At 50.3% G+C, this 12,628-nt stretch overlaps 1 protein-coding gene across 4 annotated transcripts in view; it reads left to right on the plus strand.

Annotated features, from left to right (window-relative positions):
* LOC144178526 (uncharacterized) overlaps positions 1-12,628 on the plus strand; it is a 50,548-nt gene that overhangs the window by 23,908 nt on the left and 14,012 nt on the right. For all 4 annotated transcript variants that reach the window (XM_077706451.1, XM_077706449.1, XM_077706450.1 and 1 more), the window contains exon 9: positions 76-2,351. In XM_077706451.1, the coding sequence (XP_077562577.1) occupies positions 76-2,351 (2,276 nt within the window). The remainder of the gene's footprint in view (positions 1-75; positions 2,352-12,628) is intronic.

Consider the following 12,628-nt stretch of genomic DNA (forward strand, 5'->3'; position numbering starts at 1 on the left):
ATCTGGAGTAGCGATATCAGCAGCCCAACCCCTCTGCTCACAGCATATGTCGGGTTCTGTTTTGTGGTGTTGCAGATGAAGAGCAGATCTTTATCACCAGTAGTGTTCAAGATAACGCCCCCAGGAGCTCCTGCCGGGACGCCTTCAGTTGCCGAGAGAACAGCGTCTCCACCGGCGGAGGCTCGCCTGTCCGAAAAACTGGCTGAAGCAGAAGCGAGGGCGGCCTCGAGTTCCGAGGAACTGTCGAAACTGAGCGAAGAGTGGTCCCTCAAAGAAAAGGCCTGGCAGGAGAAGGAAGCTCAAATGCAGAGTGAGCTGGAATCGCTAAGGGCATCTCAGCCCATCCAAACCGACTGTGTTCAAAATGACGCCTGTAAAATGTGCGCTGATCTGAAAGAAACTGTGCAACGGCTAACCGGTGAGAAAAATGATCTGACTGTACAAAACAATTTCCTGGGCCGGAAGCTTAACGAAGTCTTAGAGAAACTCGAGGACTCTGAGGAAACAATCGCCTCCTTGAAGCGCTCGGAGGCGGACCTCCAAACGAGAGCGGAGAAGTTGAGCTTCGTCAACGAAGGGCTCAAAAATCTGGTCGACGCCGTTAGGGAAGAAACGACGATTCTTCGCCAGCAAGTGCTCATCATGGACAAGGAAGTTAAGAGCAGCCATGAACTGCTCGAACAAAAAAAGATTCAGTGCAAGTGCCTGGAGGACCAGCTCGTCAAGCTTAGGTCCAAGTGTTGCGAAAGCATAAACGCCAGCGCCATCAAGGATCGGGAAATTGAACGGCTCGCCTCTCTAGTTCGCATCGCAAGGAGAAGGCTATTCTCCAAGCCTCCGTCAGCGCTACAGAGTGACACCTCGTCCGAAAAGTCTCCAGACGCCTTTGCACAGTCTAACATGGCAGACGAAGCATTGCTGAAGGTGCTGTCGTCTGAAGAGATTGAAGAGTCAGCCGTTCCAGCGAAACGGGCAGCAAAGACAGACAGCAACTGCGAGCTGTTCGAGCACTGCCTGAGGTACCTTGGTTCCGCCATGTTGCACCACGAGTCCCTAATCGACAAAGCAACCGCAAAAGTTAGGGACATCGTTTCCACAAGTCACAGTATTAACCTCCAGCTGCACGTTATGCAGGAAGTCCTTAGCATGCAACACTCCAAAGAGGGCGCCACCGTCGAAAAGGAGTCGTCCGTCGCCAAAGAGGTCGCGGGCCCCTCGGAAGAGTTGGTGCCCCCGCGGATAGAAGGATGTGATTTCGTGACGTCGCTGTTCGAGACCATGTGCAGGAACCACTCCAAGATGCAAGCTCTCATGCAGTCCGAATCTCAGCTCGAGAAGGAGCTCGCCGACTGCAGGGAGCTCAACAGACTCCTCTCGAACAAGGTGCACGAGCAAGAGCGCAAGCTATGCGGCTTCGTGCAGGAGCTTGACCGCACCAGGATTCTGCTTGCGGGCATGGAAGAGACTCACCACAAGCTCCAGACCGCCAAGGCCGTCATGAAGTACGAGCTCCAGGAGAAAAAGCGCCTGCTGCTCAACCTCCGCCAGCAGCTCGAAAGCACGCGGGAGAACTGCGTGAGGGTGATGCGTTCCAACGCAGAGTCCGAGATCGAGTGGAAGAGCCTCCGGGAGGAGTTCCAGAGCAGGAAGAAGCAGGACAGCCAGGACAGCGGCGTCTCCGAAAACGGCCAGAGCACGCGCGAGCAGACGCCCTCGAGCAGCGAGGACGCTTCGGAGAGGGACGACCCGGAGTTCGTTGAGGAAGACGACCGCTCCGACTCTCTCAACGTGGACGACATACCCGAGGAAGGGTCAGCCCAGTGCATTCCAGAACCGGTGGCAGACTTCGAGGACAAATACCGCGCGCGCTCTCAGCGACTCGAGTACCTGGAAAAGCAGTGCCAGATCCTGTACAACAGTCTGGTGCGGAGCAGCGAGCGAAGCAACACCCTGCAGCGCCGGCTGCACAGCCTACTCGAAGGCAGCAGCAGCAGCCAGGCGGCCGCTGTTCAGCCTGTTGTCATGGGCGACGCGTCGACCATTCCAGCTGGCCCGGAACCGTCCGTGCCGTGTGAGGGTGTGTTGGATGTCTGTGATGCCGCGAGTGACGATGTGGCCTCCTTCTGCGAGGACGGTGACGAGGTCGGTGAAAGTGACGGTGCTCTGCCAGAGATCAGGAAGAAGACTCTGGACACCATAGTGGACAGGGTGAAGCTCGAGAGGTCCCAGAGCGAAGAAGTCATCTCCAACCTGCGGTCCACCATCGCAGAGTTGCAGACCGCAAACGAGCGGCTGCGCAAGCAGGTGTCAAGCTTGGTGGAGGAAAAGGCGCAACGGGAAAGAGACATGAGGTACGTGTGCACACTTACACATTTATCGCGACGAGAAGTGAACTGTGGAACTTGCGAAGAGAAACTCGAGGCAGCCAACTTGTAGTTCAGTAAGCTGTGGTTAAGCATTCGACATGAGGCTCTTTTTTTAAGTGCAGAGCACTTTAGGCGCTCGCCTTGTCCTAGCTCGCTTGCTCGACCCAAGTATATAGGGCACCAAGGCGGCGTCCCGGGGTAACGCTGTTGTTCGCGGCGTACCCCACAGGCTTCGAAAGCCAAGCGGTTTATAGTCATAAGCGTTCTAAACTCGTGAACCGCCAGAGCTTGTCATACATCTCCACGTTGTTTAGCTCAAAAGAAAACTGTAGGTACATTTGAGGCAAAATATACGTAATTAACCGGCAGCGCCCGCGTTCATTTAGTTAGGAACGCTCGTTGGGTTGCTTTTTACGATGGTAAGCGATAAAAAGTGGCAGTGCAACACCGGCACGTGCGGGGGAAAAGCACACGCACACACAAAAAAAAGAAAAAAACTCCCGCTGGCGCAGTTTCAGGCAAGGGGCGCGCGAACACTGCGCAGGCGGGAAATTTGAAATGCGTTGGGTGTTAGCAGTGATCGGACAACGGCGCTACAGCCCATTGTGGCGAATCACTGCTCTGCACTTCCGACAGCTTTCACTTTGAGGGAAATGGATTTTTTTTTTCTATTATCGTCATCATTAGCGCGACATAGTTTCTGGGCTGCCGAAAACAACCAATGTCCCAAGTCCTCTGCACACGTTGAAGATACGAGTTTGTGCGAACAATTAGCCCATATGGGCTTGTTCGCATGAACACGTAAACTGCGACAACCTAAAAGCTGTAATTGCAAATAAAACTCCAGCAGAAGGCATCGTGAAGTTTTTCTTTCGCTTATTGCCGTATTTTAAGCTCTGTTTCAGCTTAGCGAATTTAGCCGCCGGGTGAAGTCGCATTCTTGGGAAAAGAACATTTTTTCTACGTGCTTGCATTACTCCACGCTATCTTTCTTGTATGAACTTTGTCTACAATGCAACAATTCATAAAGGGGCCTTGAAATTAAGAGGTGGAAATGCCACAATCGTGAGAGCCGGGCTGTGTAAAATCGAGTTCCGGAACGTGTCTACTACTGTTTCGTAATGTTTCTGATAAATAATCCAAATCTTCTCTGTTTTAAACACACAATTCTTGTAGCCCCCCCTTTTTTTTTTTTTTTTGATTTAGCGAGGGAATCGCTTGATTTTTCGCCGAGCTGTAGTTTCATTTCATTTCATTTATTTCATTTATTTCCACCTTAAGGGCCCTGAGGGCATTACATAAGGGGGGGCGTGCACAAAGGTATGACACAGCGCTAAAAAAAATTACAGGCAACAAAAGAAAAAAAGAACTAGTGACAAAGGTACAGCAATATTAGCAGCAAATACAAAATTACAGTACAAAAATACAGTTCAAATGTACAAAAGATACAGCACTAAGGAAAGGAAACACATAAAGCACATTTGATACGCAGGTATTATGAAACATGGATGAGCAATTTTTCGCGGAATAATTTGCGGTCTGCGCACGAGGCTATTGTATCGGGCAAATGGTTCCAGAGGGTTATTGCTTGAGGGAAGAATGAGTTGAGCATTGATGAAGTACGGCTGGGTAGTCGTGCTATGGCGTTGCTGTGGCTGATACGGGACGAGGTTCGGTGAGGCGGTTTTAAGAGAGGGTGTCTGGATTTCGGGTGATAATAAAAGGCATGAAGAAGGCAGAGGCGTGAAATGATCCGGCGTGACTCAAGCGAATGCAGGTTCAAAGATTGCTTTAGGGCGGTTACGCTTGTGTTAGTGGAGTACTGTGAGCAGATAAAGCGGGCGGCACGATTCTGTATGGCTTCTAATTTGTGGGTGAGGTATGCCTGTGAGGGATGCCAAATCGATGATGCATATTCCAGTTTTGGTCGTACGAACGTTAGGTAGGCTAGTTTTTTTATGTCCGGAGATGCAAGTTTTAGATTCCGGCGTAGGTAGCCGAGCGTGCGCGCGGCGTCTGAGCAAATGGTTTGAATGTGAAATGTCCATGATAGGGATGGTGAGAGATGAACTCCGAGGTATTTGTAGGATGTTACAGCGGAAATCGGGAACGAGTTAATTTTGTAGGAGAACTGTGATACGGTTTTTTTACGGGTGAATGATACCAGTTTACATTTTTCTGTGTTTAGTGGCATTAATGATTGATCACACCATGCTGCGATATGGTTGAGATCATGTTGAAGAGCAATACTGTCTCCAGGGTTGCGGATGGTAGTGTAAATGACGCAGTCATCGGCGAATAGTCTTAACTGGTTAGCAATATTATTCGGTAGGTCGTTAATGTAAATTAGGAAAAGCAGTGGTGAGAGGCACGCACCCTGTGGGACCCCGGACGTCACATCAGTGAGGGACGAATGATGGTCATTGACAGTTGTGAATTGCTTACGATTGGTGAGGAAATTTTTAAGCCAGGAAATTATGTTAGAAGGAATTCCAAGGTTAGAAAGTTTAGCGAGCAGTCGGTTGTGGGGAACCCGGTCAAATGCCTTCGAGAAATCTAAGAAGACGGCATCAATCTGAAGGTTGGCGTCCATATATTGTAGTAAGTCGTTTGTGAAGTCTGATAATTGTGATTCGCACGAGTAGGATTTTCGAAAGCCATGTTGTTGTGGGTAAAAAAAGTTGATCGACTCTAGATGGGTCATTATGTTGGAGAATAGAATGTGCTCAAGTAGTTTGGATGGGATGCTGGTCATTGAGATAGGACCAGTGGCGTAGCCAGGGGGGGGCTGACCGGGCTTCAGCCCCCCCCCGAAATTCTTCCGGCCGTCGCTGGTCTGCCTGTATGCCTGGTACGTCGCCTGCGAACAAAGCTGCATATCCTTTGAAAGTGCCACTAGTAGAAGCATTCACGACTCAATGTCTTCCCTACGCAAGGGTGTTTACACAAAACCACGGCCGGACTCGACTCTTTTTCCGCGCTGCGGAAAGGGAGTCGAGTCCGGCCGTGACAAAATGAAGCCCCTGAAGGGTGCGAACCGCTGAGGGATGATTGCGGAGGGTTCCTGGCATACTGGTAGCCGTCGACCTGCGGAAGGCGTTCGATACCGTAGCGCACGAGGCAGTAATCTCCGCACTCGAAGACACGAAGCCAGGAGCCCGCATCCTCAACATCGTCAGGTCATTCCTGGAGGGACGCACCTTTGAGATTCGGAGTGACATTAGGAACCCTAGGATTTACAGCAGCAGCATTGGCGTTCCCCAGGGGGCCATACTGTCGCCCACGCTATTTAACCTGGTGATGCGAGGGCTAGCTACACGCCTGCGGCGAATTCATGGTGTGCGCCTCACCATGTACGCCGACGATGTGACGCTGTGGACGGAGCCTGGTGACCCTCTCAGAACAACAGAAGACGCAGCCAACGCTATACAAGACGCCCTCAATACTTTAGCCGACTACTTGAAGACTACGGGAATGGAAGTGTCTCCGGAAAAAACAAAATATATTCTCCTGGGCGGCTCCACGGTTGAAAACGAAAAGGTCAAGCTCTGCCTCGCCGGCCAGACACTCGAGAGAGCTCCAGACCGGCACATCAAGATTCTTGGCATCCCGATACATGAAAGCGGAGGTGCGGCAACGTGGCTACGGCAGCTAGAGCCTAAGTGGAAACAGCTTCTGCATCTTGTAAGACGCATAGCCCACAAATCCGGAGGAGCCAGCACACGCACAGCTCGTACCCTCACAATGGCAATACTAACGTCCAAAGCTTGCTACGGAGCTGTGTGTTTTGACCTGACAAAATCGCAATACGACAAGCTGGAAATACTACACCGGGAGTGTCTTCGGGTGATAACGGGCCTGCCCCGCCATGCCCGGGTCGAGGAGCTGCACCGCTACTCTCGCATCCCGCCGCTCAGAGACATCATCGCAGAACGCAAGGCAGGACACGATCGCCGCCGTCTCTACACGCCAGCGGGCCAGTCGCTCCTAGAGCTGGACGGGGAGCAGCTGGGTGAACAGATAGAAGTGCTCCGCGCGATCGCTCCCTGGGACGACGTCCAGGTTCGTGTCACGAAGCCAGTCACGCGCCGACGCACGAAAGGGGATCACACGGCCCAACGAACCGCCCTTGCTGAGAGGGCTGACTTCCAGGACAACGCCATCTTCACGGACGCCGCCTGGGACCCAGACACCTTCCGGGGAGCGGTCGCTGCCGTCCGAGGACAGCAGCGGGATGCGCAGGCGTTTCAATACTGCCAAGAGCAACCTGTGAGGTCACTTGAACTGCAGGCCATCCTTTATGCACTAGAGAAGTTGACTGAATGTGCAAGGACCAGCCCACTTTCTGTGCGAGGACAAACCTTCACAATTTTTACCGACTCTTTGGACGCCCTCAAAAATCTGACGAAGACACCTAGAGCCGGCACTTTGGCGCACAACGTGAAAGTCGCTTGCGCAACCCTTCACGAGCTCTACGGCGTGATGGTGCGGGTGGACTGGGTCCCGGGGCATGCGGGCAGCATCGGAAACGGCGCCGCCCATGACGCGGCGAGCGAGCTGTTACGTTTCCGCTCGTCCCCCCTTGACACAGTCCCTCAGGCTTCGCTGCTCTTTGACCCGGACGAGGAACGCGAGCGGATGAAGGTGCAAGCCAAACGAGAACTGAGGGCGAAGGTGCCGCACAATCCCCACCCACTTCCCAACGGGCTTCCGCGCGGTGCGGAAGTGCTAATATACAAGGCTAGGACAGGTGCTGCACTTACGGAAGATGTTCTGGCCAAGTGGCGAGCACACACTGCATCCAAAAGAGCTCGTGGCGGTGACCCACAAGTGGACATCACCGATCAGAACGAGGAGGGCGACCAGGCAGCCACTGCGACGTGCTGCACGTGCAGTACCGGTGCCTCTCCAACGTTAAGGCACCTACTGTGGGACTGCCCCGGCCTTTCGCCGCTGAGGAACAGGCACAAGGGCGCCGGCGTTACATCATTGGAAGAATGGACAACCCCGCCCCCTCACTTGGACGCCGCGAGCACGATCCTTTCTTTGTGGGAGTTCGTGCGAGCGGCAGACCTGACCGGACGACTCTGACGGCCGCCCCACTCCCTTTCCCTTCTCCCCTCTTCCCCAACTAGGCTTTCAAGCCCCCCCCGTATCGTTAATAAAGTTTCATTCATTCATTGCGGAGGGGGGCAGCCCTGAAAGCCACGGCGCCTTCAGGTAAGCTCAGCGCACGGGACGACACAGGCATGCGTTGTGTCCCTTTGTGCGAGACATGTGGCAACACAGAGAATAATAGGCCGGCGGAGTACTTCTCAGCAGAGGAGATTGACTCGGCCGGGGAAGCAAGGAGTGGTCCGCACTAACTCGCGGGAAAAAAAAAGAGGGACCGCCGTTTATTGATGGTTTAAGACTGGTACGATGCAGGCCCGTAAGGGAACAGACGATCTTTGTATGTTAAGCAGAACAACGTGCACGCGGCGGTGGCTGACCACGGCCGCTCCATCTCCTAGAAAAGGGGAGATCAAGCGGCCGTGGGCACGTGCACATTCAAGACTCGTGCAAGGTAACTGAAGAATGCGATGGGGCTACGTAATGGACGAAACATGCAGTTTAGCTGGATGAATGTCGTGCGCGGGCAAAGGGCCTTTGCGAATGAGACACACAGCAAGGTACAGTCGGGATCAATTTGAAGGTTATCGCGGGAGCGCCGACCGACCGCGACGACAGTGACGTTACGTGACACTTTTTAGAATTAGCCACAACGAGATTATGCTAGGTTTGCTACTCCCTTGGCTGTTCCATGCAGTGCGCGCACTACCGCCAGAAACGATAACGGCCACGCTCATTTCTTTTTTATTTATTCCTTTCTCCCGTCATCGATATGCTTCCCACTGATACGCAGCCTTCTCAGGGCAACCAGGGCAACTATGTCAGCATGCGGAGCATTGTAGTATAAAAAATAGTAATTTGCTGCCGGAATGCCACCATGTCGGGGTATCTTCGGTGTTATCAAATCGCCGAGAAACGAAACGCGGAACGCCGTCCGTAAAGGAATGACGAAAAAGAATGTGCAGTCGGCCCTTGCAGAAGGGGGTGAGTGAATTCTGTGCAACAGCCAAGGAGTGAGGGAGGGTAGCATAATCTCATCTTCGCAAATGAAAAAAAGTGCCACGGAACGGCGCTGTCGTCTTGCTTGGTCGGTGCTCCGGCGATAACCTTCAAATTGATCCTGACTGTACGCCCCTCTTCCTCGCGTCAGCCCTTCATTCTTCCTTTTTCACGTTTCTGCGAGACCGGGAGGGTTTTGTTGGAGTGGGCTCAGACTGCGCGCACCGAGTGTCCCCTTCCGACGGCGATGTTGCGACAATCAATTTCACCCCTGAGATTAGGCAGCTTTGTTCGGCGGTATTCTCCCCTAACCTAGGAAACTGGAGAACAGCGGTTCGACAAAAAAGGCGCGCTGCAGCTCCCCGAGTCAGTCCCAGAGTTTATCCTAAATGTGAAGGCACCGCGGTCACCAGCCCTGCCACAGGCAGACGACGTCGCGAGAGTAACAACGATCAGGTGGCCATATTCTACCTCGATCACAACTAAAGCCCCTCCATTGTGTCCACGGCCGCTTTTTCTCTGGACAGCGGCTGCCCAGAGCAGTGTATATTAAGGGCCTGAAACACAACGGCAATATGTCGCGAGGATAGAAGCACCCCTGGTTTTGAGAAGCTCATGTTCCAAGTGCCAACACCCAAAAGAGGCCTCGAATTGTAAGTCATTTCCTTCCAGTGATTAATCCTTCCATGATCACTGATGTCTTTTGACGATGGAGGTTGCATTGTACGTTAAGTTGTGCAGTGCAGATCAGTTATGCATTCTCTGATATTTAAATAATAATTTCTTTATATTTATACGATGCCCCAGTACCTTGCGTCTGCGAGCTAAAATTGTGTATTTCTTTTTATTCCGAATGCAGTATTTGCGTTTGAATTGGTTGTTAAAAGCGCCCACGGTGGAGCGGATAGGTGATTTTTAATGAGGGAAAACGTAAATTCAACTCCTGTAACGCCTAAATATTTTATTATGCACGAAGTTGGAGAGGGTTACTCAGAGTGTATCGGGACAGCGTGAGTATCAGTACATGAAGAGTGAAAAATATATTTGTTCTGGCTGCAGTTTTAATAGTTTGCTTTTACTGGAACGAAACTCTATGTGATGTAGCCGCTGTTGCATTGTGTGCGCGTTATCGGGACTTTTGTTACCGCGTTTATTATCTACGCGTGCGTTGACTGCTACACCAAATTTTAAACCTATAGCAGCGTACGTGCACAGCGCAAGTGAAGGACCTTCGTACTGGTGGCGAAGAAACGAACGTGCCTTTCTGGTAGAATTTTCCTTTAACTCTTCCTGGCCTTCTTTGAAGTTCTGTGGACGCAGGAGTATCGTTCTTTCAAGGCTCAATCGGTCGTGCAAGACAACATAATTTCCTAATTAAATAAACGGGCTACAGACAGCAGGCCCCCTCAAGAGCACCAGCACACCTCTGCCCTCCTCCTCCACTCAGCTCCCCCCCCCCCCCCCCCCCCCCCGCACACACACATACGGGTGCGCACTGTTGTCTTTCTTCCTGAATCCACAGCTGCTACTTATACATTCTAAAATGTTGCATGAAGGACATTTTGAGCAATCGTCAGCATTTCCTAAGTAACCGAAATGACCGAGGAATTATCACGGTAAACAACTTTGCAACTTTTAGCCAATCTATCCTGTCGTATAGCCTGAAACCATGCTTGAGTTTCAACATCACGCTCGCTGTCAACCAAGGAAATAGTTTAACTATGTCATTACTGTCCGCTTCATGCTGAAGCATGGTAGTCTTTGGTCTTTCTGTATACGGCGCCATGCCAATGCGCATGGTTTCTTGGTGCACTCCGGAAAACAAAATGCTGACTTGTTTCGCGCATCGCAGCACGCCCGAAGGTCATGCTGGCTCTGCACAGCTGCCCAATCCTCCGTTTTCGGGTGGGCCAAGGAGATTCCCAACATAATTTCCATTTCCCGCGTCTCTAACAAAAACTACAAAACTCATGTGCGCCCTATACATTCCAGAGCCACCCATGCTTATGCACTGATATTTTTTTATCGTTTAGCTTTAAAACCGGCAGTGTGTACTCGGCTGAAAAATGGCAGTGCACGCGTCAGCTAAAAAAGTATGTCCTTTCATTAAAGTTTGAAACCAAAATGGTAGGACCGCATTATAACTCTTTCCTCAGATCTCACGACAAAATTCAAAACAGCAATATTTTGCTCAGATTGCACAGAACATGCCTAACCGCAAGAGTACGGTCAGGCATCGTCGTCTTTGCGTTACTATTTTTTCTTGCTAAATATAAAGTTCGATACAGCATCGAATGGTGAACTTTGCAGTGACTTGCTCTACCTCATCTAGGAGTGGTAGCTAAATGGGGTGGCTGCTCCAGAAAACTTACTGGATAGTACACGCCTTCAGGCAGACTATAGGGCATTTATGCACGAAGCATTGAAAACTTGACAGGTAATAATGCAACTATTTGAGAACACCATGCTCATTACAGCAGACTCTACATTTAGGCTGTGCCGAAATGTAAAACAGATCCATTATGTTACAAAGCACAAGCTTCTCATGTCCGCCCGGAGACCTGATAGAAGCTACGAAATGGACTGTGTTGAGACTCAAAACAGAAGCGCAAATTTAAACTGGCATGACTTAACAAATACCAATGGCTGAATTATTACGCTTTGGTGTGGACTAATCTTGCCATGTTCATGTAATTTTCGTGCTTAACAGCGCTGTTATTGCGCATGATGTCTGTGTGTTTAGGGTTGATATTTGTTAAAATTATTGCTAGAGATATAACGCTTCTTGTATGTATAATTCATAGCCTCTCATTTTTTAAAGATAAGATCTGCGCTACAGATAACGCAAGTGCATAGAATCGATGTATACTGCACAGAATGAGCTCCATTGGCCTGACACTGGCCGCTACTGTGCAGGCGTACGCAACACATTTTATTTTGCATTTTGGACAAGGACAACTAAATAAAAAAAATCTAATTCTTACGGCCTACGTCATTTTATTGCGGTTATCACACCTATCATACTCCACACGTTGAGATAAAGCAAGTAACTGAATGAAACTATGGCCGTTTAATGCAATGCCTGCACAAGGTTCCTGTGCGTGCAATGTACGTCCCGTATCACGGCCAGAGATTTGTACCATGTGGTCTGCGGATTTCCGCCCAGTTTACAACTTCAGTTGGCACAAATACAATCATAATAAACACCAATATCATGAGAGAACCTTAAAGAGCCTTTTAAAGACAAAATATAACCTTGTTCAATTGAATAGCAACTAGCCTTTGGTAACTCGCACAGCTCCATTCCAATCACAGGCGTTTTTTAAACCGAAGCAATGCAACAAATGTCAAAATTTTTAAAATTTAGCGCTGCAGTGAAGTGACATCGGCAGGAGTGGTATATATATAGGCTAGCACTAACGCGTAGTTATGAATGTGTTAACTGCACGTTAGAATTCAAATGATAAGATCAATGGAGGCCCGTCTACAATCGCGCAATCATGTTCCTTGGCGGTGACTTAAGTCGTTGGGCGCCAATCGTACCAACAAGATCCTGAACTGTCATAGTGAAATCGCCGCCGGAAAGTGGGCGGGGATTCGCCATTGCTTCAAACGTGTAATTTAATATTTTGATTATTCCTTTGAAGATTGCGATAAAACTGGTATCATTGATATCGGGACAAGGCAGACTTTTGAATGAACCAAACATGTATTTTATCTTCATAGCCTTTAAGGGCGCTTGCAAACTACCGCACTTTTTTTGTTCGGGGGGGGGGGGGGGGGGGGGGGGGACGAGAACAATCTTAGCCCCCCCCGAACAAAAATCCTGGCTACGCGCCTGGATAGGACGATAGTTAGTTGGGATTGCAGGGTTACCGGATTTAAAAATTGGTACGATCTGGGCTTTTTTCAAATCATCCGGGACGTGCCCGGTGTCAAGTGACTGGGTAAATATTAGGTGTAAGATTTGACTAGAGAGCAGTAGGGTATTTTTCAGTAGTTTACTGTTAATCTGATCGCAGCCGGCTGAAGATGAAAGTTTAAGAGCTTTTATAAGGTTAGCTATTCCCTCAGGGCAGATTACAATATCAGGCATTTCGATTGGGGGAGGGTCCAGTGGTGTGACGGCAACATTGTTACTGGCGGAGGAA

The sequence above is a fragment of the Haemaphysalis longicornis genome, unplaced genomic scaffold (genome assembly GCF_048455015.1).
Source record: "Haemaphysalis longicornis isolate Haplotype H1 unplaced genomic scaffold, Haemaphysalis longicornis Haplotype H1 scaffold_4, whole genome shotgun sequence".
In the NCBI taxonomy this organism is placed as follows: Eukaryota; Metazoa; Arthropoda; class Arachnida; order Ixodida; family Ixodidae; genus Haemaphysalis; species Haemaphysalis longicornis.